Source organism: Photinus pyralis, unplaced genomic scaffold (assembly GCF_008802855.1).
Source record: "Photinus pyralis isolate 1611_PpyrPB1 unplaced genomic scaffold, Ppyr1.3 Ppyr1.4_LG6, whole genome shotgun sequence".
NCBI lineage: Eukaryota > Metazoa > Arthropoda > Insecta > Coleoptera > Lampyridae > Photinus > Photinus pyralis.
The window spans coordinates 40152561-40179866 of record NW_022170663.1 but is presented as its reverse complement, the minus strand read 5'-3'; the positions used below and the strand labels follow the sequence as shown (position 1 = coordinate 40179866).

The 27306-nt window shown below is 36.9% G+C and overlaps 3 protein-coding genes across 4 annotated transcripts; 2 read left to right on the top strand and 1 right to left on the bottom strand.

Annotated features, from left to right (window-relative positions):
* The first annotated feature begins 1075 nt into the window (after nt 1-1075).
* Nucleotides 1076-10262, top strand: LOC116173515 (E3 ubiquitin-protein ligase LRSAM1-like). Of its 2 annotated transcripts, XM_031491024.1 has the most exons (13): nt 1076-1377; nt 1423-1665; nt 1713-2013; nt 2069-2163; nt 5095-5124; nt 6683-6784; nt 6832-6940; nt 6985-7231; nt 7278-7521; nt 7568-7731; nt 7776-7894; nt 8983-9209; nt 9258-10262. In XM_031491024.1, exons 1-13 carry the CDS (start codon nt 1321-1323, stop codon nt 9378-9380), a joined length of 2061 nt encoding a protein of 686 aa, XP_031346884.1. In that variant the 5' UTR covers nt 1076-1320; the 3' UTR covers nt 9381-10262. The 2 variants fall into 2 exon arrangements, with proteins under 2 accessions (XP_031346884.1, XP_031346885.1); XM_031491025.1 differs by lacking the exon at nt 5095-5124.
* A 2288-nt stretch (nt 10263-12550) lies between these two features.
* On the bottom strand, nt 12551-15898 carry LOC116173517 (gamma-soluble NSF attachment protein-like). Its single transcript, XM_031491027.1, has 7 exons — nt 15729-15898; nt 15614-15681; nt 15478-15562; nt 13887-14112; nt 13768-13838; nt 13312-13717; nt 12551-13085 (listed from the first exon to the last, which is right to left on the bottom strand). The coding sequence occupies exons 1-7, from the start codon at nt 15785-15787 to the stop codon at nt 12984-12986; spliced, it is 1017 nt and encodes a 338-aa protein (XP_031346887.1). The 5' UTR covers nt 15788-15898; the 3' UTR covers nt 12551-12983.
* Nucleotides 15899-17254: 1356 nt separating this feature from the next.
* Nucleotides 17255-18441, top strand: LOC116173519 (eukaryotic translation initiation factor eIF1). Its single transcript, XM_031491029.1, has 3 exons — nt 17255-17466; nt 17697-17854; nt 17908-18441. Exons 1-3 carry the CDS (start codon nt 17439-17441, stop codon nt 18052-18054), a joined length of 333 nt encoding a protein of 110 aa, XP_031346889.1. The 5' UTR covers nt 17255-17438; the 3' UTR covers nt 18055-18441.
* Nucleotides 18442-27306: the final 8865 nt, after the last annotated feature.

The following is a 27306-nucleotide window of genomic DNA, read 5'->3' as shown; positions in this document are numbered from 1 at the left end:
AGTATTCAAAAATTCATTTAGAAAAACTATTTCGATAAGAATTACTTACATCATTTCTAGAGGTTTTATTAAAAAACACGGATAGAATAAACTACAAAGCTCCTAAAAGGGTCTATATGGCAGCCTTAATTTTGTAAAACATGAGATTGCCCTAGAACGCACTTATAAAACTTTCTAATCTTTACCTGGGTACTGTACTGGAGTTTACTTAGCGAAAACCAAGGAGAGGAATCTCTGAATGGCAAGACTCTCGAAAAAACGTAAGGGCCTCAAATGTACTAAAATGATACTTACCGAAATCAATGGAGTTGTTGGAGTGTCGTAAGTGGTTCTAGCGCGTTCCAAAGACGGTCGTCAAACAAAGTTTTGCATATTTTTGCCATAGCCTTTTTAGGCTGATATAAGGACTTTTACGATTTTCTAGAACTAACTGGGCCATCCTAGATATGAGAAGAGTCTGGGGACCTTTGAGATAGGCTTAGGAAACTCTAGATAGGGTTTAAGGGGTACTTGAGATACGCTGCAAAGTACTAGAGCCCTACGAAAAGCACCAACAGGTCTAAGGTGCTTTTCTGAGTTTTGTAAATATTTTACAGTTGATTGAATAAACAAAACCTAAACACAGTTTCTTTCTCTAAGCACAGTTTTATGCACCAAGAATATGGTCGCCACACAAAAAGTTGCTTCATCACGCAACATTGCCCTTAATGGGATATTATCCTATGAGTAAAAAATAATTTACTCGTAGATATTATCAGTCCGCGTCTTCCATAGTTTAAAGCTTAATTTTAAACAGAAAATATTTGTTGAATGGTCTATGTTAGCTAGAGTAAGTGTCCACATGCTCTGGACCTCCATCGACCCCATGCGTTTTCGAGATCTTTATGTAGTAAAAGGAGAGCACCCTATCGTGTTTGTACGTCAGAAATGGAGGAAGATTTTATTTACATGGGAAACAATCAACAAGAAGTGACCGCCGGTCTATTAATAATCGTCGAGCTGGTGCTTACATTTTGAACACACTGTATACGCATAATTGTTTATCAAAAACGATTAGAATTTCCAATTTCCATGGGAAATGTTGACTCCGGTGTGATATAAACAACTTCCTATACACTTTATTTTTTCAAAAGAATTTGGTAGATGTTTTAGAATGTAGGCCAACTTTTTGTAAACTTGGCAACGTGGTTATTCTCAAAAATCATTATTTTGGAAATTAGGGTTTAATATTTATATTAGTTTTAGTAGTTTCAATTCAATTAACGAGAGCTGGTGCCTTTTTTAATCTACTGTGATATTAATTTTAAGTTTTTGCCAAAGATGTTCCGAAGAAATAAAAAGGAGAATAAAGCGAAACTCGAACATAAACTTTATTTAGTAAGTCTCTAAAGGCGAATCCTCATAATATTTGGTCTTTTGTAGGCGAGAGAAAATCCAGAACCAATATTCGACGTGTCCGATTGCGGTATACGTGAAGTGCCATCGGGAATTTATTCTCTATGTAAGGTGTTTTTAAAGCAATCTTTACATCTCGAGCACAACCACCTGTCCTCACTGTCGGGTGGTGGTAACCTGAAAGACTTGTGCTTTTTACAAGTCTTGGATTTACACGACAATGCTTTTGTACACATTCCATTAGAAATAGGACACTTAGTTAATTTATTGGTGCGCTTGAATTTTGATCGACTAGTTCACTAATTGCGAAGTTTCAGGAATTATATTTAAACGACAATCAAATTAAAATGTTACCGGCTTCCGTTTGTGAATTAAAGAAATTGAAACTGTTAGACTTGTCTAATAATGCGTTGAAAGAACTGCCCCCAAATTTCGGCAATTTGCTCAATTTGCGTAAATTGAACGTTTTGGGAAACAAGAGTTTGAAACAGTTACCAAAAAGTCTATGTTCCTGTAAAAGACTAAGTGAAATATTAGTTGACTCTTCACATTTTGTTTATCCTCCAGCCGATGTGTGTGAAGATGGGGCTGAGTCGATAATGAAGCACATTTGCAAAGGTAGGTAGTAATTATCGGTTGACACCGAAGCGAGCGCTTGCCAATATGTTTGCAGATAATGGCATAGAATATGTACCACCAGATGCTTTATGTGAAGGTCAAGATGTTGAAGAGAAAGACACTGTGGATGCATATGAAGATAGTTTCAAGGTAATAACACACTTAAATGACCCAGTGAAAAGTTGAACTAATCCACACTCATAAAAAAATCCAAAAAATCGTTGTTTATTTGTTCATGTTTGTTCTGGAATCTGGAGTAAACTGCGTATTGTAGGTAATCTACTCCTCAGTGGCTAAAAAAGTCATTTGTAATTGAAATAAAATTAAGTGGATGCTTAATTAGTCATTTGATTGGTCGTAGGATATTTACTTCTGTTTTTTGCATAATATGCTATTTTTATGTAAAACTAGTCATTCTCTCCGTAAATGAGTAAGTGTAGTGGCGTGGAAGCAATATGGATGTAGCAATAAACTGCTGACAAATTCCCATAAAATGCAATGCCTCTTATAATGGGTTTAGTTACATTTACAAGGGTTGAAAATCTCACTTGCATAAATTAAAACTGGACCTCAATGTGAAAATTAATTTTTATTTTACCCACGGCTAGCTCAGTAATGAAAATGATTTTATACCCCTTACTTTGAGAAAGTTTGACCCTTATTGAACCCGAATTAATACACATATGACTTTAACTCGGACTTTAATTGATTAAATATATGAATAGACACAAAGACGACCAAGTTTCGTTTTTCTTTGTACGTTCTTCGATGTAAGTTATACGAGTTTGATTCATAAAAAGAAATGCCATACCCTCGGCCATGCCTATTCCATGATCAATGACGAAAAATAACCAAAATCCTTTGTTTGGACTCGATTCTTATTCAACAATAGAAAAATTCACGACCTAATCCAGCTTAGAATTTAATTTTTAACGCACCCAAATAGTACGTTTTGACTTGCTATTTAAATCTCACCAGTTAGAACATCTGACACGACCTATTTTTTTTAACGAAACAATCTTGACTCGCTTACCTTCTTAAATGAATAGGAAACCCGCATTTCATCACGTGCTCTGGTTTTTCACAAAACGGAACCAAACTGTTAGGTAGGAAGAGATCGTGCCACCGGACTCGCTTTTCACAATACGTTTCTTGATATCGCTTGTTATCACCAGACATATTTTTGTTAATGTTCGCTATGAATGAATACATGTGTACATTTTTATATGCTGAACAAAATACAAATACTTTTTCATTCTAAAGCGGCCACCCAGTGCACTTTTCATTGAGTAAATAAAAGGATTAGTTTTTGTGCATGTTTTGAAACTAAAAAAGTAATCAAAACTCGATTCTGAAATGGCATTTTATGAATTCGTCAGAAATAATAATTTTGCTGCGGGCCAACAAAATTGCCCAAAAAATGATAGTAGTTAAAAATTTGTATAGGACCTTTGAGTGAAGGAATCGAGATAGAGGCGCAGTGCCTATACTTGAAATCGTCGCGAACGTAGGATCTGTCCACAATCAACTACAAAAAAACTATTACAGGCATGAAACCAATGTATTTTGCAGTAGGTACCGAGGGTAGTTTCGAAGCTGACGTTTCCCTTAAATTTTACCCATGCTCAGTCGCTTGGTTCAAAAACATCAAGGAGTTCGATATCTGAAGGCAGATGTGAGTCGAAGTTATTTAAACAAACATTATTCCACGTGCGGGCGTTACCAGTGGAGCGTGAAAAATAGTCGTTATACGATTTTTTGGGAGGTAATTTTTTCCACAGCTTCTTCAGCAAGAATATTCATTTCTGCGTCTTTTTTTTCATGAGAAACTGGCATACATTTATGCCATATCAATAGTGATGAGATACAATGAACCTTGAACAAACAATATTCTTTCCTTGAAATTTGCATTTTCACATTGTTGCCATTCATTGCCAAAGTACAATGTCAATGTTAACAACCTGACGATTAAAATTGAAAGGGACACCATTTATTTAGCAGTTTACATAATTGACATACAAACAGTTTTACTGAGACCCCCCCCCCCTTCCTTCTAATTTGGGAAATTTTTCGCAAATTAGATCAATCGCCGTTCTCAAGCACATTCTTCTCCGGAGGTGATATTTGAGGAAACAGCAATTCTCAATATATCCCAAGAAAATTTGTTGTCCAATGATAACAACAAATTCAGATTCATCCACTGCTGATGGTGAAATTTGAAGGCGCACACATATTGGGGTTTTTCAGGCTGCTTTCCCACTTTCAACCGCGGCAACGGCGACAACCCTGGGGAATAAAAGACGTCCCATCCCTTATTCTCTTCAAACGGGACCGTTTTTGAGCGTCTCAAAAAATGCAAAACCATTCATAATACGTAATACTAAAATACTTCTTGTCACTACTTCTTTTCGACGGCAGTAAGATCATCTCATGTGTAAAGCCGCATAATGTAGAGTTCGCTTCTACATTCTGTGGTTGTCACGCGTGACGCTCGGCAGTCGAGGGCGAGCTCGGCCCGCTCGCCTGGTTCATAATTGTTTAAAACGCATTTGAAAAGACATTGGCTAATATACACACATTTATAGCACCGTATGAGTAGATCAGTTGTAAGCTCGCAGTTTCTCGCTTTACAACGGTCGATGACGCGGGTTGGGACCCAAGCGCGCTCTTTTTTTCTATAATACATCGCAGCGAGATCAAAAGAATTTTTTTGTTTCAGATGACACGATAACATTTAAACAATAAAATAATACGCAATTACAAACAATTAAAAAAGAAAACATAGGCACTGAGATAACAAATTCAACTAAAATAAACCAACCATCAAAATGAAATATTCTCATATACAGGTGTGCCGTCATTATTTTTGGCGTTGACTCCTTGACTCACCTTGACAAATAGATAATTGAAAAATTAAGAATTTATGTGACAGCACGTTACATCCAAAGACAGTGAAAATACAATCATTAATCATTCTCACTTACCGCTAGATTATAGAAATTTAGGGTAGTGAAATTTTTATTTGTTAACGCTCTATTAACTGCTATATATGTTTAGCTAATTTAGAATTTCTGTTTCTAGGCTAAAATATGGAAGCTTGAAAAAATTAAGGCATGTTAATTTTCTTTTTACCTGGAATGCGATCGTGGTGAAGTAGTTTTTTTTCTTTTTTTTATTTTAAATTGTATAATATTTTTCAAACAATTAAGCTTACTGTTACACGAAAGTCGTTAGGGTGCATGAGTGTGGTTAGAGTAGAGGCACTTGAGCCAAATAAAACACAGACTGCTGACAATTCGCGATTCAGATTAACAGTGAAACCTCTGGTGGCAGCATATAATTACTATTGGTGGAATAAGACCGCCATTTTGTTTATTTACAATGGTCAAAGGTAGTCAATATCGTAGTTTTTATGACCGTATCAATATAATTACACCTTAAAGAGCAAGGGTAGTTTGAAACGACCATTTTATCACGTCAAGAATTTTAAATGTGATCAGTGCAATTATGTAACTGACAATAAGAATAATTTAAGAAATCATCGTCTAAGTTAATATTTCCAAAGTCTTTAATTGTGAACAGTGCAATTACATAAAAAAATAGGAGATATATGTCATTCTTCGACATACTCCGCTTTGAATATCACTTTCTATCACTGCTATCATACTGCTATCAGTGTAACGACGCTACAATTAAGCGCTCGCTTAAAATGTCTCCTATTAACAGACAACCTTCTCAAACGTTTAATTTGTAATTGCATTACTCACGATAAACAAAACTTAAAGCGGCCTAATTCACATTGAAGGATGTTACGTGCACTCTGTGCGATTAGGTATGCCATAAAGAGTGAAGCACGACAATTCGATTGCTTAAATTGTGGTCAGTGTAATTGTGCTACGAATAGTAAAGATGTTTTTAAAGAATAATCAACGTAAGGGACTGTCGGCGAGTTGTATAAGTGCGCTAGAAATTGAATTATGAACTGTGATCTTTATTTGTAATTAGAAAATTAAGTTTATTGCTCAAGAGAGCCTCGAGTTTTAAAGAAAGAATTAATAACCCAATGTATACAAATCGCTCCCACCAATATACGCCATTTCATTTGTAAAGTACATCAGCGCCTCTAGTGTTACCTAATCTGAATCGCGAATAGAGTTTGACAACAAAATGGCTTCCCTTCCGAAATTCCTAATGAGAGAGTTCAAATTGAACTATAAAGTAATACTGAATACTGGCATCCCCGCGCACGAGCAGTTTACGGTGAACTTGTTCTACTATGCTGCTGAGTGCTGAAAGCCAAATTGTATTTAAAGTCATGTTTATTTACCTACTGGCTATAGCAGAATTCTTAACGAAGGGCAAGAACCCTTTGTTAACTTTTAACTGATCAAAACCAACGCACACGCACACGTTTTACACAATATTATATCAGTACAAATAAGTACAATCTAATTTTAATGAATCTTTTAGCTAAAGTGTACACGCATTTTAAAGGCTCAAAGACATTTTGGTGTTTGAGTTGAGCTAAACTTTTGTGATCAGTAAGCTTCATTTTCTCACATTGCGCTTTTTTATTATCACAAAACGTATTTGCACTACCTCTACTAATATTTTTATTACTTCAATTGCATAATTTCTGATTGGAGAAATAATATACTACTTATTGTAGGAACAAAGACTACAAGATTTTTTAGAAATAGAAAAACAAAATGAACTGCTACATAAACAAGAATTTGAAGTGGCAGTCGCCATGAAAGCCAATCGCGAAAAGGTAAGCGGAAACCCCGATTTGCGCCGTTGTAATCTTTCTCGGTTCAGCTGTTGACGGATATTTCGCAACAACAGGCGAAACTGGACTCGAAATTGGCAAAAGTGCAACAGTTGCGGGACACTGAAAGATTTCGATTAATCGAACAGCTTCAGGAATGTAAGATTTTAACGCGAGTACTCGTGAAATATCGATTTTTGCAGATGAGCACAACGCTGATTTTGCGATAAGTCAACTGCTGGCGATCAACAAAGAACCGCTAACGCAGCTCTTGGAGCAGGAAAGATTGGAGGAGGAGCGTTTGTTGGCGGCCACCGCGAACCAGTACAACGAGAATCTTCACAAACAAGACGTGCTCATGGCAATGCAAGAGCTTCTAGAGCAGGAAACGCTCAAGTTTACGGAATACAGTGAAAGCCGGTTTGAGACCGCGAAAAGTATTTTACAACAGTAAGTCACTCCCCTTCGCTTCCGATGATATCTCAACTTTCGACAGAGAAACTCTGACCGACTCTCACCTATTGGACGTGCTGCAAAACCAAGGTCTTCATAAGGCGGAGTTAATTTTGCAACTTCAGGGTGATGTCGATTTGCAAAAAGCGGCTGTTGGCGCCCTGCTCGAGAGGAGCGACGCTCGAAGTTGGGGGCTTGTCCAGCAAGTGCGAATGGTCGAGTCACAATTAGCGGCGTTGACCAGTATCGAGTTGAAAAGGCGCAAATTAAAGTTAGACGAACATGTGGTGGGTAAGTGTCCGGAAGACATCGTTTTTCAGTTGGCAATTACAGAACGATCTCGATGTTAAACGAGTAGAGCTGTCGATGATGCTAATGTCCTTACTTCAACTTCAAGCCGAAAGACGTTCTCAGCTCTTATCCACTTTAAAAACAATGGAAGAAAGGCGGAGCGTGGAAGATTTTTGGCTGTGTCAGTACCAAACTTTACTGAACAGGTATTCGAGTTTGTTGTCGGCATGTCGTAAAGCTTTCTTTGCAGAATTCCAACTTCTATATCAGAGGCGCAGAGAAACATTGATCCTAGGTTGGGCTCCTGCCTACTTATGTGTGGGGCGTTGCATTGTTTGCCATTTTTAGCCTACATAACGCAAACTGAAGGTAGGTGCAATACCAAATACCATGTTGGAGACTTCTTTGGACTTGCGTGGAATCCTTTACAATCAGTAATCAAATATTTCTTCCTTTTGTGTCTTGGAATTTCCGGTTGGTACGTTCGTTCTTTATTCGAGCTTTAAAAACTTGGCACATCGCCCCAAAAAAAAAGCTTGATAGTGAAGGCCCAAGCCAAAATTGGTGTGGGTTTTTCAACTTGAAAATAAAAATTCCCAAATCATTCCAACAGCAATTCTGGGCCGAATTTAAATCTATGGCACTTTTTTTAGTGTAACGCGTCACGAGGAGTTCGTTGAACATTAGAATTCAGAAATCTTGCTTCTGCGCGTCAAAATAATTTGAAATCTTACGATTTTCACGGTGGCTTCCCCTTAATAAATTCGTGTTTTCATGTTCAAAGAAACCTAGGTACCAAAATATTAGTCAAAATCAGAATTCCGTCCTCACTGTTGACCAGGGATCAATTCTTGCAAAATCGGAAACAACGTACCCAAACAAAACCGAAATGAAGTCACTTTTCTTCCTTCTATGTGTTATGGTTACTGAGGAAAAAAGGAACACAAATTTTAGGACTTTTGGGGATGTGGCTCCCAAACCAGACATTTTTGCCCTCAGTTTATTTGGTAAAAATGTTTGTTTTGGTCCCCTTTACTGCCCAATTTGTTGACACGCATAAGTGTATGCGTTAAAAAAAAACCAGGAAGCCCTGAGAGTTTTTTCCTCAAAAAATTATTTCTGCTATGAATGTGGTAAGTAGTCATACAAGACCGAGTGTAGGTCAGTTCAAGGTCTTTCATCTCCCACCTTGGAAAGCAGGTTCTACTATACTTACTCCCATCTTCTTACACTCCACACTATGATTGCAGGGTTTGATGAAGTGAAAGCGTCTAAATATCGTAATCAAATTGACAAATTCCTTAAAACCTTAAACAAACAGAGTTCATTGTATTGGAAAAAAAAAGAAAACCTACAGTGTTTGGTAACTAGTCTCTCAGGAAGCATCCCACTGCAACCAAATGTCACTAGTGTAAACTGTACGGTGCATAAGATTGTAATTTTTAAATTCACAACAGGTGATGTATCAAATATAATGGAAGAGGATCTGGAAAAGGCGGGCGTCACCAACGACAACGACCGAAGAAATATTTTGGAAGCCTTCCACCTCTACATGAAGGAGCAAGCATCCTCATCCTATGTCAACACGGCGCCTTCCGCTCCGTTACTGGAGTCGCAAGACTCCGCAAGTGGGTTAACGGTAACCGCAAGCGAAAATGAGTGTGTGGTTTGCATGGACACCACTGTAAGTATTGCACCACATTCTCCAGGTTTGTTCAGAGAATTTTTTTAGTGCGATATTATTTTTGTACCATGTGGACATCTGTGTTGTTGCGTCAACTGCTCCAATCCATTGGAAGATTGTCCCATGTGCAGAATAACGATCGAACGCAAAATTAAAGTGTACACCAATTGATCATATGGCGGATGACAACATTGTCAGAGTATTTCGGTTCTTCCCTATTTTTAGGCTTGCGCAGCAATAAATGCCTCATGTTAAAAATGATATGCCTTCTTTAAATACTCGGTCCGTTACTGCTTTCATGAGAGTTTTACTATGAAATGATGTGCAATAAATTCGATTTGAGCGCTTTACACATTAAGCACTGTTTGACACATTATACACTTTTTATAAATCTATGTGAGTTACCAATTATTGAAATGTAACTGTTGCTGCAGTACAGCGTGGTTAAAAAGTCAATACTATCAATGCGGGTTCTATTCACTTTCACCATGTGCTTCAATTTGATACTCGGCTGCATGGTAAAAAAAACTGCAGCAAAAATGTTTTGCTGACGGCCAATTTACCCAATATTTTCTTTGATACTTTAGTTTTCTAAAATCGGGTCAGATACAAATTGAAGTACAAATGATAAAGTTCTTAAAATACCTATAATAAAAAGACAAACCGTCTTGGAATAAATCATCTCTTCAATTATTAAATGTGAAAATATGAGATTTAGTTACAGTCGAGGTTATAGTTTCACGTAAATTTTTCCAAGCACAATAGTTTCATTTAAAATGGGTATGTACCTAATGTGATGAAATTTCTATCTAAATTGACACTTTTTTTTCTTTCATGAACATTCCAAATCACTTTCTGTAATGTGAAAGTAGCTCAATTTACATTGAAAAAACCTTTAAAAAATTGAAGAGTTCTTTTATGGGAGACACATACATATATTTAAATTATATTTCAAATTTCATGTAATTTTTGTAGCGTAGCAATGTGCCATGGTTTCGGATTTTAAATGTTTTCTCATTATTGAAAATAAAATAAATTTATTACTCTGATTAATTATGTCATTTAATCAAAAGCTATACGGTTCATATAGGTAAGTAGCGCTTTGGGTAAAATGGGTCGGAAAAATTAACTTTGGAAAAAATATGGATTTCGCACATCATTATAGGTCTGCATGATTTGTGATTCTGACATCGCAATGTGTGAAGGAGCATTAATTTCGATTTCGATGCTCCTTCATCTCGTGCGGGCTGCAGCACTTGTGTCTTAGCATATACAAGAAGGGGGGTCCTCTAATTTGATGTCTCTGATGAGTCGTTTCACTATTTCCGCGAAGGAAGTACCTAATCCAGTCCGATCCTTCGCTAAACATTTGTTACTTGCTTACTTGTGCCCGCTGCCGGATGGTGCGTAGGCAATCCGAGAGGGCGTCCTCTAATTACATGGTTTTGCTTGTGCGATAAGGGACTTTAACATGACTACTGACCTCTGACATGTACTTGTTGGGTATAAATTAATTGAAGTCAATACTGGAGTAGAGGTATATACTTTTGGCCTATTGTTTTTTATACATGCAATTTATCATTTTTCGAGTTGTTTTGTCTAAATTGATCGTAGATATATTTAATGTGTGGTATTTTCCACTTGTGTTTCGTTCTTGTTGATTTGCCCGATACTTGATTGTTATTGTACGATTTGAGATGTTTGATTTGTACATTTTTCTCTTTTGCCTTTTGTTGTCGTAGTCGATTTATTTTTGTGTTTGTGTGGGTTATGGTAGGTTTTTTGTCCACAAAAGGTTTTCCTGATATCGCCTTGTTATGTGCGTAATATATTGTATTTATTCTTGTTTTTTCTTACGCACAAAATTCTGCGTGTTATTCAATTCCATTGCCGATTATGTGTCTCACGTTCCAACACATTGAATAACCCCCTAGGCTACCCAGCGTAGTGCCACGAACTTCACGGTAGTGGGTACGTCCTCGCCCAACTGGCACGAAAAATTAAATAAGCATTAGCGGAATAATGATTTACAAGACAAATATAATGAAATTTGCACAAAATCTCGCGAGCGCGGACGAAAGTAGCGGCAATCACTAACCTGGGTGTTCTGCTGGCGACACGGACGGACGGACCCAAGCGCCACCAAGGATGCGACCTTGCCCCATGGTCAAGGTCGATGGTAGCAACGGCTTGGCGGATCGGTCTCGCAAACCTCTGGCAAACTCAAATAGAGCAAACGGCAGGTCTGGAAATTCTAAAGGCCCAGCGCCGGCCGGCTGCTGATGAATGCTAAAACAAAATTAAAGCACACGGCGATTTCCCTAAGCGGGCGGAATAGTAAATTAATCGGATTCGGTAGCGGTATCTACGGGAAAACAAATGCAGTAAAGCAAAACATCCTCCCCTTATAATTAATGAACTGAAAAGTAACTTACCTTGTAATGGAACGGAGCGGTAGAAATTACTGTGCACGAAAAATGTGAAAGCAAAAAGTAAACGGTATGAATGCAAGCTAAATTTACGATAAAGCTCAAAATTACGGTACTTACAAAACGTAGCTTGCTAAAGTGCACAATCCATAAAAATCGTCGATTTAAATATGGTAGTTTCCAAAGTAAATTTATCGTAATTACCTTGCAAAAAGTGCAATGTACAGAAAGATCCCCTCTAAACAACTGCTTTACCTTTTATAAAATTCGCCTATGTCCTGGAGGGAACGGCGGTTTTTCTAGCCGACACAGCGTATTCGATTATCTACATCTAAAAATTAAAACTTCTTTAATTAATTACGTCCTAAAAATCTGTAATCAATTAAAGAGCGCTTCTTTTGATACCCCACACGACTATATGGAATTACGTTTTCCGAAACACATTTATTTAGCTACTGCTAATTGCACGGATTGAAAACCGGTAGTCCAACTAACACCTATTGTTATTTGCAATTCCTCAGGTGGACATAAAGGTCACTAATCAATTCTGTAGCGGCGTCAACCTACATAGTCTTGCAGTTTTAATGCTTGTTTTAATTTACCATAAGAGACGATTCTAAAATATTAATTCGCCCTCTTCTTCTATATGACAAAAGCTTTCGGACGCAACAAAAACAATTGAAATATCTTGACGGGAACGGTTACAAAAGGCGAATTAATTGCACTTATTTACGAGTGGCGGCCGAAACAACTCTAGAAATTAAATAATACTTTTGAAGCATAATTACATTGGGTAACATCCTTAGAATTGCGAGATAAAAATGTTATCTGTGAGGTTGGTATCGTTATTACTACCTACATTTTCTACTTATACTATTCTTTTATATGGCAAGGTCAAATATTAAAATTAACTTTACTGACATAAGTTTATTATATAACAATTAAATAGCAATTTTTATATATTAGTGCAATCTGTACAAATACAAACGTAACAATACGTATGTACCCAAAAATAACAAAATAAAAAACTATACACAAGCTTATTTAAGTTAATACCTACTGCATGATCTGCTCTGTTTTGAAATGTCAGTTTGACTTAATTAAGTCGGTACTAGGAGTTTTAAATTTTTGAGCCCAAACCGATTTCAATAATTCGTTGCCTTCTCTGCAAAATTTAAAACATCATTATAATTAAAAACGTTTTAGCAAATATTCTACGAAAAGTTAACTCTTGTATGTGGTGCAGGAATATCACATTAACGACATCTAATAGTTACACCTCGACACGGCAATTTACAGCGGATATAGATTAACAGAAATGGGAATGTTGATTTTGGGTGTTTTCTTAGCATAATCCACCTTCAAATTCCTCGTCGCTTTCATCCTTCGCCGTCTTCGATTCTGTTTTCAAGTCGTCCATTTTATCGTTTACTTCTTGTATGTCATTCTGAATAAGTACATGAAAAAAATAGTCATTAAAATTGTCTCACTGTTTTTTTACACTAAGCAATCAGTTTCAGATGCAAAGCAGACCTAAGAATCCTAGCTTAAACAATTTGCAAACGTATGTATATAATTCCTGGATAAAAGTAAACGCTCGATCATTTTTAAATATAATAATCAAAGACAATAATGTTGGGCAATTCCCAAACGCGTCACTGTCAAAAACTTACCTCTAAAGAAGCGGCGGTTTGCAAATTTGGGGACACATATGACGGCGCTGCATTTTCTCTAACGCTAGCTCTAGGTGCAGTCGCAGCGCCTTCAGGTAGGGGCAAGTCCCGCGCTAATATAGCATACTCTACATCCATATGTTTAATAAATGGATTGCTCAAAGCTCTTTTTGCACTTTCAGGATCCTCCTCATCGTACGCCTGGAGAAGCATTTCTAACGTCTGCACCTCGGGTCCTTCGCAATAATTCCCCCATTCTTTAAATGCCTTTTCAGCAGCGACGACGTCACCGCGCGCTAATTGTACTAACACTAAAGCTACTGCTAACCGGCCGGTCGCCTGGTAAGATTCATTTTGTTGATGAAGACCTATTTCACGTCGCAGTGAGTCTGCGGCCGAATCGAACCTATAAATAAATACGTCACTAGAGCCGCCCCGCATTAACGTCACTCTTACTGTTTCAACTTGACGTAGATTCGCGACACTTTGCTTACATATTCGGTCGCCTGTCGTGAACTATCCTGAACCTGTAACAAGGCAAGACTGCAATAGGCCGACTAGCAGAGGGCAATTACCATTGCGATATCAGCGGCGTGTAAATATAAGTTAAGCGCTTGCTCTGGATGCTGCTGCTCGACAATTTTGGCAGCCTTATCCAGGGAGGCGGCCGCAGTATCCGCACTCCCATGGCTTTGGAACATATTCGCGGCTCGCTCCGCGAACGCGGGTACGTCTCTTAAATCTCCTAACTCCTTGCAAACTAAAATCGCTTGATCGATACATTTGGCGGCATAAAACAATCTGCATCAGTTAAGGGCAGTACACATATGATTTGTTGACTGTTTATAATAAGACAGGTTTTTGTTTTTAAAAGTACTTAATCAACTTCTTCATTTTATCGGCAGCCTTTATAAGAGGTGGCCGCTTTTGGCTTAGGAAATTTAGGTTTTGATTTAAAAAAAATGCCAGTATAGATTTTATAGATGTACCGCTTCATAACGAAAAAGAACAGAACTAACACGCGAGAAAATAAAGCGCGTTAAGATAGGAAGCGAATGTAAGAGTTGAAACCGAGGTCGAAACGCCAGTGTGTCTGTTCTAAAAACCGTCGTAACGGGCATGAGGGACGCAATCCGGCAAGTAAATAAGTACAAATCAAGTGGGAGAAAAGGATTTGTAACCAAACTTTCGGGGAAAAACTACGCATTTTGAGTTTGCGTAACGCGAAATTCTGCACCAAGGCTATGTTTAAACTGAAGCTATATTTTTGAAGTATAAATAAATTTCAGGTAAAAAAGTGATCAAACCAAACCTAATTATTTTAAGTGGACTGGGGCAATATTTAAAAAAATTCAAAATACTTATCAAAATTAAAAAAAAGTTCAAACAGATTAAATTTTTTTAATTTTTTGCGTTATAGATAAAAATATACAGGGTATTCCATTTAAAAAAATGAGGTTAGGTCCAATAACTTTTTACCTGACTCCCTAGGATAATTATTCAGCAATCATATTTTTACCCTGTATACCGTTTGACCTGAAGACTGAAGTCTATTTGCATATAAAATGGTTGCTGAACAAATTACACCAAATTTGCTAAGGTTTCTATTAACACTTTTTTGAAACTCTGGATAAGTGAGCCCTGAAATCTGGAAAATAAGTCATACATTTTTTTATGTACTTTAAAGGGTAAATTAAATTAAAAACGAGTTTGTGGTCAGAGTATAGAGATGGGTAGGGTATGTTAGAACATGTGTCTTAGTAGAGATGTGGCATCGTAGCGATTAAAATATTGAACAAGTTACAATACGTTGCTTTTACGGTCTCCAGGTGCCCTGGACATTTTTTTCAAATTCCGGCCGGCCTTCCACCGTCACCTTAAAAACCCAAACATGTCCGGGTAAATCCGGATGTATTGAAAACCCTACATTTGGCACAGATCTAAGTGGGTCTATTGAGCTTCAGAAAATAATATACCACCCTGTATTTCGATCGATATAGGACTCCTTGTGTAAATGTAGAACAAAGTTGCAAATAAGTTCAGCTCAAGGGGGGAGAAATCTAATTATGACAAAATATCTAGGTTGTTATACCATACAACCATAACGTCTTGTTTTGTTTGTTGCATGTATGATCACCTTAAAAAGTAAAAATTGTGCAAGGATACGATCTGTTTTGTTTGTGACAATCTGCCGCCTTTAATAGGCTGTCACGGCACTGTTCGAAAGCCTTGGCATTACGAAAGCAGGTCGCTACAATGTAAATATTATACACAACTGGCACAGAGTACCCAAATGAGTTACCTGCTTTGTTGTATTCCTCGGCGGCTATTTCGTAATCGGGGCGCCATTTCAAAAGGGATGTTTTGAGACTAACAAAAAAGAGGGAGTTAATTTAGTTAGGGAAATCGGGATTTACCTTTTCTCTGCGACCCTGATGTGTTCAAGACCCTCCTCTATCTTTTTATTTGCATTCATAATTTTGATCAATGGGAAAAGCGTTTCATACACCGCAAGCCAACGGTCACGAAATTAATCACACATACACCAAACAGCTCTGTCAAAATCAGCTGTAGTGGGTGTATTGCGGTTTGCGGTGTTTCTGATATAGGCAACAATAAATACGCTAGAAAGCGCCTACAGCACCGTCTGTATTGTATGTACAGGGTGTGCCACGTATGTTTTGTGATTAATAAATCGGATTCCGCAAAATGGACGCATCAAATTATTCAAATTTGTATGTACCAAATGTGTATCGCATTGGTTTAAGTTAAGTTGAACTAAGATGATTAGAAAATTCATTAATTGTAATTAGACACGCTTCACCGCTCTAACACGACATGTTCACATCGCACTCGCCTTAATGTGATTGGGAGAGAGAGAAAGAGACGAGGAGACACATGATTGAAACGTCTAAAGCAGTGCCCTGTGTGGATACATTACATTACAGATTGTTTACTTTACCTTAGTAATCACAATGTGCTGCCACCAGACACTCACTGTTAAGCTTCATTTACATTCAATTCCATATTGAATTAATTGTAAAATTTACTTTCTTGTCATATGGTGGCAGCACGGTATCGTTTACAAAACAACTTGATTTAAAAGTAAGCCGAAGCGCAATTCGAATTTCGTCAAGCAGCTTGACTAGTGCAATTTAGTAATTCCAAATTTTAAGGTTATAGTTTTATTTTTTCTGTATTTCTTATGTTATATTTGTGTACTTTTAAGGAGTAGAGTAGGAAAAAGTATGTTTGAAGATGAGTTGGTTGAAGATAGTGACAATGGGGGAAGTATATGTAGACTACAAATGTGGTCATACCTTTTAACGATGAAATGTTTTTACAACTTTATTTGCAATTACCCTGCAATTTACAACCCACAAGCAAAAGGGTACAGTAATAAAGCACTAAAAGAAACAACACAAATGTGTTTGTTTTGTTAGACCTAACCTATAAATTTCTTTGTAATGTACATGATCACTACTTTCTGAATTGAAGTAATTCGTGTTTGATTTGAATGTAAATGAAACTTTAATCTGAATCGTCTGAATCACTCTGTATCTAGTGACTTTACTGAATCACGAAAGGAGCCTTTAACATTTGCGCCAAAGAAAGTTATCGTAAGGTAATTTGATGTTTTGAACGTAAAAATATCGAATCCAATCGCTCGAAAAAATACATTAGAATGGTTAATGCGACATTCATTCTGGGTATACATAGTATTTTGTATCTACAGCCACAACCTACTTATTTTCACGCACTGTGTACGTACAATTAAATAAATCGGCGACGCGTAATTTTCACGCGATTGTCCTTTTTTGACAAATTTTGGCATTTTAATACTCAGTTTGTGATTTCACTTTAGTATTTTTGTTGATGTTCCAACCAAAAAGGTACTAATTTCTTAGAAAATTGTCGGAAAGTGAACATTCCCTGTAAATTTAGTTGAGTCTGCGCAGTAGAAAACGCAAACGTCATACCGGATTCGTGTGATTCACTTCAGTGAGAAGAACGCTAATCTAATATCTCGGTTTAAAGAAAAAATCTGCGATCATCCATTTGTCGGTACACTTTATTCCTTGCCGTTTGCAGTTCTTTTTTTTCTACGTATATCTTTTGAGTATCGTATGTCCATCCAGAACCTCCAAACATTTGGTAAGTGGAATTATTTCGAAAACATTTTCGTCTTGTACTTTCGCCAAAATGGCGATTGTTTTTAGTTCTCGTATTCTATTTATAGCGATGTTTTTCTAATGCAAGTTGTCTAAAATTTTCCGAACCTTTCTTTTTGCGTAGTATTTACCATTACGTAGCGCTTTTGTATGTTTCCACCCAACATTTGTCATTAGGCGTGACCTCGACCTGATTTGTTTGTAATACTTTAGACCCCTTTGCTGACGCAAACAAGGGTGCAGACGACGATGTGCAAGACGGACTCGTTCATATAAGAATTCAACAGCGAAATGGTCGCAAGACTTTAACTACTGTTCAGGGCCTTTCGTCGGATTATGACTTGAAAAAAATTGTTCGAGCATGTAAAAAGGTATAGTTCGCACTCGAAAATTGTGGTTTAGTGTTCACTATTGACAATTTTAGGAATTTGCCTGCAATGGAACAGTGATAGAGCATCCCGAATACGGTGAAGTGTTACAACTGCAGGGCGATCAACGTGAAAACATTTGCCAGTGGCTGACAAAGGCAGGCCTGGCTAAGCCAGACCAGTTAAAGGTTCACGGCTTCTAATGTTCCACTACTATTATAAAACTTGATTCACCTCGACACTTTTAGTTGCTACCAATCACAACTCGAAATCTTAGTTGTAGTAAAATGCGCCCATTATTATCCAGTTAATATGTATCTGGGGGCATACGATATCTTTAGAGAAATTTTCTGTATACACCATGTTTGCAACGTTTTGTTATTAATATTTATGAACTAGACGCATTGTGTGAATTTATTAAATTTTTATATAGTGTCGTCATCGTTTGTTTAATAATGCAGGACTGCAATGTTAAGCGAACCTCTTCATGTAATTGTGCCTTTCCATATTTTCAGTTTCAGGTTATTTACTTTTTTGTTCATGTTGACCGTATTTAGTTACTCCGGACTCCAATAAATAGCTAATTAATGTTTTGTGTTTTATGTTTGAAACTCCTAGGGGAAGATTTTGCCAATCTTTGCCTACTGTTGAGCGATTATTTTTACTACATATTTTATGTGTGGGTTTGTGATAAAAAAAAGTTATTTTTAGCTTGACGAGTGTGTATGTGGTTGGTTTTTTTGACCACTAGTAACTAAAAAACCCCTGAACCGATTTGGACGAAATTTAGGGTGCATATAGGGTGGTATGGGGAATCAAAAACGTCCTATGTGGTTTAGATCCGCATGGTTGTTGAGGGCTTCAAAAGAGCCATAACGGCTTGAAAAAATGTTTTTCGCATTCACTGGCCAAGATGGCTTAAAAAAGTTCATTACAATTTTTTTGGGAGTTCCTTTGTTTTTGAGAAGTTTTGAATTGAAAAGTTAGCATCAGAGTGAAAAATGTTAATTACAAAAAAGATGTGTCTTGATGAGATCTACAAAAAAGGCTCCTACACTTTTTGCGTCGGGTTCAAAATAAAGGCGCTAGAGGGCAAAGATAATTGCAATGACTATTAAAAGTAGTCGGAAAGTCAAGTCAGGAGTTTAGGTACCTGATGACTGTTTTATATTTGGTCAGTAAAAATTTAAAATCATTCAATGACCTAAAATATACACTTGTTTGCAATGTTTTTAAATTTTCCAATGTAAAATTGCCTGTTAGCTAGAGCCCCTCTAACTGCGACATTGAGGGAACTGAGCTTTTCCAAAATTATATAGATGCTGTAGCATATATGCTTTTTTGAAGTCTCAGATAAACAGGAGCTGAGCCTATCGGAATTCGCTTTAGAAAAGATTAACCCTTACAAAAATTGATGAATTGTAGTTTTGCGGACTCTATACGACAAAATTTAGCATGTAAACTGTTCACTCGCGCCTTTGTCCTGAAAGCTACCATGTAGTAGTGTTTGCTCTTCGTCATAGAATTGTGAGCACTCTCGGGCACAACATTAGAAGAAGGGAGGTGTCAAGAGCCATAGCAAATCTTAGGAAGAGAGTGGCACTGTGCTCAGAATTAGGAGGTGGGCAATTTGAACACATGCTTGTGATGTATTTTGTTCTAATTTTAATTATAATTTTCTTGCAAAACGAAGGTTCAGTTCTGGTTCAGATGAAAATCAAATTTCTACTTCTCTAACAAGGCTGCAACCAGACAGATGGATCAAACTCTCAAACTTTTGTTTACAACAAAAGAACGTTTTGTTTTTCCAAAGCACTCTGATCAAAAAATTAAAAATTGTATTTTTAGGAAAAATGTGATACTGAACCACCATGTGTGATATATCGTTGTAAAGACAAAAAAAAGACGTAATCTCAAAATGTGAGAATTCAAAATGGCGCCCATAAGAAAAACTAAAGCTGCCACGTGTTTCTCCGTCATCTTGAAAGATATTAAAAACAAGATGCCATATTTGAAATCTCCATTAAAAAGTGTCCGAATAGTGTGTTAATTAAAAATGTCTACTACGATTAGTTTATCATAAAAAAATGAAAAACTAAAATCAGAAATTTTCGTTTTTTTGCGATATCTTCAAAACTATTGAAGATATTTCAAATTTCTCTTCAGACTCTTATTCAGCACGAAAATTGGCAACTTTGCTCCCATTTAACCAACTGTCTATCTCTTAAGATAAGTGAGATCCCCATAGTGGCACTCGAAAAATGGACACCGTGTATAATTTCCTATGTACCTAAACAAAAATTCCAAATGTGACTCGTCAGCAACTTTTTTTTTATCGCCATAGTAATTTCAAAATATTCGGCAGTCATATGTTCCAGAGGACATTCTCTACATGATGGTTGATGGCGATATCAAATTTTCAATTGGACAAAAACCCCGGCAAATACATACTATGCGATCAAAAATAGTGCTGTCAAACCACTTTTGGAATTTTCGGGTTACATGGTACTTGAACTTCCAAAGGCGACTCGACCGCCACTCATTTTTGATCTCCCGTTATTATGGATACGTTGACATCGGCCCATATATTATGTGATTATGGGAGATTCCCCGTAGAGGTATGTACCTATACAGGGTGTTACACGACCGTTCGAAAAAAAAAAATCGGGTTGTAGAGGGCATCAAAACAAGCACTTTTTCCAAATAAACCGAGGGTCCAACGTGTTTCGTTTGGGAGCCACCCCCCAAAGAGTGTTGAAATCTGCATTTCTTCTTTAATTTTTTTCTCAGCAACCATAAGAGTTACAAAGTCGGGTGGCATGTCTTTGAATAGGTTTTTGGGTATGCTCTTTCCGATTTTGCAATTTTTTTTTCAAAATTCCTACCCCTAAAGGGCGCACCCCTAAACTAGGGTGCAAAAAAAAATTCTGATTTCGACGAAATTTGGTATCTGGGGGTTTTTTAACATGAAAATCACGAATCTGAAATTAGTTTTTGAAAATTCGAAAAAAAAAGTTCCACTGCAATTCTTGGCGGGACAACGAAAATAGAGATAATTCCACGAAATTTGTTGTGTACATACTAAACGAGTTAAGGAACAAAACTGTCGAACAGTTTTTTAAAATAACTTTTCAAAAGTTATACTCATTTGAATGTTGGTCCTTCGGGTCGCGAAGTGTCCCAAGCCTACTAGTAAGCCATAATTTCGCATGTGAAAGGAGCGTGTTCTTTTGGAAGTTATTTTTCAACCTAAGATTATGAAAATTTTTGATCATAGTGAAAAAGTATCATACGGAAAGTGATTTGACTTTTTCCCCTTCCTTATTTAGATAATAAATAATCGATCAGCGCTTTAAGATACCTTGGTAGGTGTTTTAATCGATACATCGAATTTTTTAATCATTTAATGACCGAATTAATTCCAAATAACAAAATATCGACTCAAACCGTTAATCTTTTGTTTTTGCAACATTGTCAACCAACACATGCGAAATTATGGCTTACTAGTAGGCTTGGGACACTTCGCGACCCGAAGGACCAACATTCAAATGAGTATAACTTTTGTTTGAAAAGTTATTTTAAAAAACTGTTCGACAGTTTTGTTCCTTACCTCGTTTAGTATGTACACAACAAATTTCGTGGAATTATCTCTATTTTCGTTGTCCCGCCAAGAATTGCAGTGGAACTTTTTTTTTCGAATTTTCAAAAACTAATTTCAGATTCGTGATTTTCATGTTAAAAACCCCCAGATACCAAATTTCGTCGAAATCAGAATTTTTTTTTGCACCCTAGTTTAGAGGTGCGCCCTTTAGGGGTAGGAATTTTGAAAAAAAAATTGCAAAATCGGAAAGAGCATACCCAAAAACCTATTCAAAGACATGCCACCCGACTTTGTAACTCTTATGGTTGCTGAGAAAAAAATTAAAGAAGAAATGCTGATTTCAACACTCTTTGGGGGGTGGCTCCCAAACGAAACACGTTGGACCCTCGGTTTATTTGGAAAAAGTGCTTGTTTTGATGCCCTCTACAACCCGATTTTTTTTTTCGAACGGTCGTGTAACACCCTGTATATCGCCTTCCTCATAGTTTCGCTGCTAGAAAGTTGTCCAAGCACGGCCTCATCAGTTATAGCATTTCGAATGGCATTACTCCTTATCTTATTTGCTGTGGCGTTTCCATGGTGTGGTCTCTGCTCTACGTTTTACGGCTGTTTTGTTTACGCAGCAATCGCTGTTATTTGGTTTTTTAGCATTGTAATTTCTACTGAATAAACGGAAAAGTGGTCAACATTGACTTAAGTTATAGGGATCAACGAATTTCTCATTGGATGGGGGGAATTTTTTCATTGGTGGAAAAAATTCGCGTCATAAAGAGTACCGATATAGATATATGCCAAGAAGTGGGAAAATAGGTGTTGTCGGAGAACATTCGACGACAGACTTTCCCGGAAAAATCTGGACAGCGCCGAGTGATTTTTTGTGCGACACTTGAATCGATACTGTGACGGAATTAAGTACCCATATCAGCTATAGCCCTGATATTCTATGAATATTCTTACAATCGCCCCTAAATGAATATATATCTAGAATCTCTCAGGAATATTCTAAATATACTTAGAATAAAGTGAATATTCAAGGAATATTTATATTATATATTCCATGATTATTTCCTAAAGAATATTCCAGGAATAATTTTAGCGAAGGTTCGTAGTGTATTGACAAGTTTGGATGAAGACATTTAGGGTGGCACTCCTACTTTGTTAATTTTGTCTCTGTTTACTCCCCAATATACTACAACAGATATTTTAATGTATAATTAATGTAAAATATCATTAGTATTTCATTGAAAATATTCCAAGTAGGTAATGGCGTTAGCGTGATCACGTGGGGCGGCAAATCGTAGTACGCAGATGCTGAGAAAGCGTTTCGTTTTTCTTTCCTATAGTCCTCCGCGTTATTATGTTACTTTTTTTCGCCAGTTGTTTTCTCAGGTCGTGCCGTTCAGTGTCTTGAAAATGAAATAAAAACATTTTGAAACTTGACATAAAATAATAGGACATTCGTTGCTTTTCACGGAAGTTAATGTTCTGAAAAGTAAGCATGCGTATTTTGTGACGTATTTTAAACTCGATTTTAAACTCATAATTTGTTAGGTGAAGGTGGAGTCATACAAATTTTAATGTGAAATAAATACGAGTATCATGATCAAATGTTTCTATTATGTCATATGTGCAACATTTTTTGATATTAAATGTTTAAACCATAATTTTTTAAGACAATATTGATTGCGAATATACGGAGAACAAAGATTTATAAATTCTGAGCATATATTTACAGATGTTCCTAGAATAAAATCATCTTACATATTTAGCCGAATATTCCTAGAATATTCTGTGGGCGGACATAAGATATAGGTACCTACTATGAAATTCTGTAAATTCTAATATATTTACGGATATTCTAAAATTGTTTAGATATTCCTAGAGGAATATTTTCAGAATATTGTGATGATCTTAGCCTCCTAATATCTCGGCGAGCTAACGCCAACTTCAAGTCACACCGGGATATTGGACCATATTCTGTAGTAGCGGGAATGCCACACTAACATGGCTGCCTATTTGAATATTCTCGACATTTCCCGCGAGAATCTGTCACTCGGGGGCCACTCCGAGTGCACTAAGATCGTAATCGTCATGTAGGACACCTACGTTGTGTAATAACTGCATCTTAGCAGGCACTGAGGGCGTTTTATGGGTAAAAAGCAATGGTTGATTAAGTTTATATTGAAGCTAATACCAAAACGGTGCCCCTGCAGAGGGTCTTAAGTGGTTCTATACTACTCCGGCATTTACCTTACGAATTAGGAAAATTGCAGGAAAACCTAATTCGGAGTACTCCTACTGGATGTACATCCAATGTACAGCACTTTTGAGCCCTCTCGAAACCGGGGTAACTACTACAAACACACTATGAGTAACCAAAATGGGATCGAGCCATTCCCCAGGTATTACAACACATACATCGGACAAAACTAAGAGATGTCAAATATACCTCGCCGGGCGGGAGGATTACCCAAGACCAGTGGAGACCCTGTAGTCCTGGGCTAAAGTTGTTGGGTTCGGAACGAGTGAAAATGTTAGTGTTAGGTTCACCAAGGCCGTATAAACTTGAATAGCTCGATCCCCTCTAAACAAGCACACTTCCCTCTTGATTACTCACAGTCCCAAATAAGCAAATATAATGAAATAATCGAGAGTGACTAAAAAGCACAATACACAAATATGTACAGCACAGATACAGCCCTACCGACAATGAAACATGATTGCCAATACCAACAAAGGTTACACATTAAAGGTACAAGTGATTAAATTCAGTAAGTAAGTACAGAAGTAAAGTGTTACAATCTGCATTCAAGTTACACACATTTATAGATTAATTGAATAAAGCAAATACCTCACCTGATCTAAAAAAGCAAAAGCACACAGCAATGATTAAGGTATCACAAAATATTTCAAGACAAGCCGTACTTTACACTTCAGCCGGTTACAAGACAAAGACCATGAACACACATGTTAAATCCTATTTATTTGACCAACCCAAGCCACGCGGTAATTTGATCTGCTAATACCCCTAAAAACCACCCGAAAATCGCCCATTCCCTGCATTTCACGCATTTCTAAGAAAAAAGTGCACTGCAGGTGTTTGAAATTGTAAACACATGTGGTCTTCCAAGAAATTCCATCCGTCTCATCTTCGCTCTCTTTCCCTTTTCTGTAATCCCACCAGATTTCGGTTGGCAGTTTGTGTAACTAACATGATGTATCGACAATAATATTCACAGGACATTGCTAAGGTTGGGGCATCTCAATATTTTTAGAATAAATTGTGCTAGAACCCGTACAAATTGACGGAGCGGGGTGTTATCTTTAGGAACACTCGGATGGAGATTTTCGCGAAACCAAATAAATGTTGTCACCGTGGGGTTTTAAGTCGAAATAACAACAAATTAAAAACAATTGCGAATTTTTGATACTATTCATATTTGTAAACCTACGTGTTAATATACTTTTGACCTAGGGAATGCTGAGACCACCTAGTGAACTCGGAGGAGGAAACGGAAAGCATGCATAGAAAATGTCCCTATAGCTTTTAATCTGTGGGTATACCAACCAATGCGATCCAAGGACTCAGTCTAAAAATCAATGAAATTACTTGAAACCTGATTTGAAATTAACAACAAATTCAAGGTCCGTTACTCAGCGCACGGTGCGCATCAGGTAAAAAAAATAAAGTTCATTCCGTTGTTGATTATAAGTTTTATTCCATAACAGAATGAGCTAGCCGATTAGCAATAAAATTTTAATAATATACCTAATTGTAAAAATCGCTTCTTATATGTAAAACAAGTGTTAGGGGTCATTACACAGTCTACTTTCTTTCTCTATTCTACGAATTACCTATCAATTCGCAAGTAACTTGAAAAAAGCGCTTATTCAGAAAAGAATACAAATTCGCTCAAATTTGCGACACGATTAGTACCTACCTACCTACCTATTTTCGGGTTGACTACTTGTAACAAATTATTAACTGCGCGTCTTTTACCATTATCTCCAAGGATTCGCGATTTTAAATGAATCTTCCTTCGCTATACTTCAGCTTTAAGAAGGAATAAAAATAGGCAAAGCGAGCTCACCCCTTTTCCACTGCTTTCATTTCATCTAGGTTAATGGATTTGATACGTATAGGTAGCTATCGGACCCCTCTACCGGACTTGTAAACCATGATGGTATAAAACGAGGGGTAAACCGCAACCCAAATTTTGTACACTGATTTCCTATAAATATTAGATTTCCTCTGAGTTCCTTCGAGTTCTTCAGAGTTCCTTTGATTTCTTCGGAGTTTCCCTGATTTCCTCCGAGTTCCTCCAACTTCCACGAAATACCTCTGATTTCCTTGGAGTTCCCTCGATTTTCTTTTGGAGTTCCCGTGAGTTCCTCTGATTTTTTAAAGTTTTTTAATTATTTCATTGTTATTCCGTTGATTTAACAATTTCCTGGTAAGTAAAACCCGAGGTAAACCATAAAAAAATATAAAAGTGTCAAGTGTCAAATTAAAAAGGTAATCGTAAACGATTTACATAAAGCGCATTTCCACTTGCATTCATTTCCCATTTGTAAGATGCAACTTCTGTTAAAATCGTAAAAATCCGGCCATAAATATGAAAGATAGCGTTGCACATGTGCAATCCATTTTTCACGTGCTACTTCAATTTCAGTTTATAAGAAGAATTTCATTTCAATGCTTTTCTAAATAAGAAAGTTGGAACTGCGCATGCGCAAACCTAAATTTTAAAACTAATGTTAGATTTTCCTTTGTTCCAAGCGCCTAAGAATCAAATTTCACTTAAATAGTTCCATAGATAAAAAAGTTGGCACTGCGCATGCGCAAAATAAAATTTTGAAACTGGCGCTAGATTTTCCTTAATTCCAAGTATCACATTTCATTTAAATTCTTCCATAAACAAAAAAGTTGGCACTGCGCATGCGCAAAGCCAAATTTTGAAACTGGCGTTTGATTTTCCTTTATCCCAAGTGCCTATGTATCAAATTTCGTTTAAATTCTTCCATAAGTAAAAAAGTTGGCACTGCGCATGCGCAAAACCAAATTTTGAACTTGGCGTTTGATTTTCCTTTATTCGAAGTGCTTATGTATCAAATTTCGTTTTTCGTCGACCTCTCGATAACAATATAAATTACTCCTTAGTGACGAGTACAATGATGAAGCTTATTAATCGTTAGCAACCATTAATGGTTAGCAACCAACCATTATACGTTAGCAACCATTAATCGTTAGCAACCACTTATACATAACAACAATTTTATTAAAGGGAAATGACAATTATATAAACAATTCACTTTCGGCAACAGCTGAGAACTTCCATCCACCTAACCATTTTAATGTCGGTTTTAATGTAGTGAGATCAGCAGCCAGTATGGTCGCCAAACGATCTCAGCAAAGCATATCCTGATGGATGTATGTGTAGCACCTCGGATAAGGTTTATTGTTAAGGTATTCAGTTACTTTACCTTCAACATTGAGTACGTCGACCACAGGGATGAACATTTCCATATCTTTCACTGTTAATACACGTACTTTAGTACAGTTGCAAAAGAATTAATTACATTCTAATTTCACATACCTTTTCAAGGTAAAATGTCAACGTGACATTTTCGGAAATATCTCCTTTCAAATTCATTTTATTCGATCAATTGCCGAACTGATCGAAACCGTTCCAATAAGTTTCTTTTGATTTGAGTGGATATAATGTTAAAATCGTCTCCGCAGCAGAGCAAGCAACATAATCTTCCACTGCGATTACGAGGACTGATGGTACAGCATAAAACAACACATTACTATAGCAACGACAATAGCTGTAATTTAGTGAAAAATCGTCGG

What these genes read in the sequence shown, in the direction of transcription:
- LOC116173517 (XM_031491027.1), bottom strand. Translation starts at nt 15,787, where the DNA reads ATGAATGCAAATAAAAAGATAGAGGAGGGTCTTGAACACATCAGGGTC. An exon ending in CGAGGAATACAACAAAGCAG is followed by an intron (nt 15,563 to 15,613) that starts GTAACTCATTTG and finishes TTTACATTGTAG; the next exon opens with CGACCTGCTTTCGTAATGCC. An exon ending in TGTCACAAACAAAACAGATC is followed by an intron (nt 14,113 to 15,477) that starts GTATCCTTGCAC and finishes TAACTGATGCAG; the next exon opens with ATTGTTTTATGCCGCCAAAT.
- LOC116173519 (XM_031491029.1), top strand. Translation starts at nt 17,439, where the DNA reads ATGTCCATCCAGAACCTCCAAACATTTG. An exon ending in CCAGAACCTCCAAACATTTG is followed by an intron (nt 17,467 to 17,696) that starts GTAAGTGGAATT and finishes GTAATACTTTAG; the next exon opens with ACCCCTTTGCTGACGCAAAC. An exon ending in TTGTTCGAGCATGTAAAAAG is followed by an intron (nt 17,855 to 17,907) that starts GTATAGTTCGCA and finishes TGACAATTTTAG; the next exon opens with GAATTTGCCTGCAATGGAAC.
- LOC116173515 (XM_031491024.1), top strand. Translation starts at nt 1,321, where the DNA reads ATGTTCCGAAGAAATAAAAAGGAGAATAAAGCGAAACTCGAACATAAA. An exon ending in AATGAAGCACATTTGCAAAG is followed by an intron (nt 2,014 to 2,068) that starts GTAGGTAGTAAT and finishes ATATGTTTGCAG; the next exon opens with ATAATGGCATAGAATATGTA. An exon ending in TGGTTTGCATGGACACCACT is followed by an intron (nt 9,210 to 9,257) that starts GTAAGTATTGCA and finishes GAATTTTTTTAG; the next exon opens with TGCGATATTATTTTTGTACC.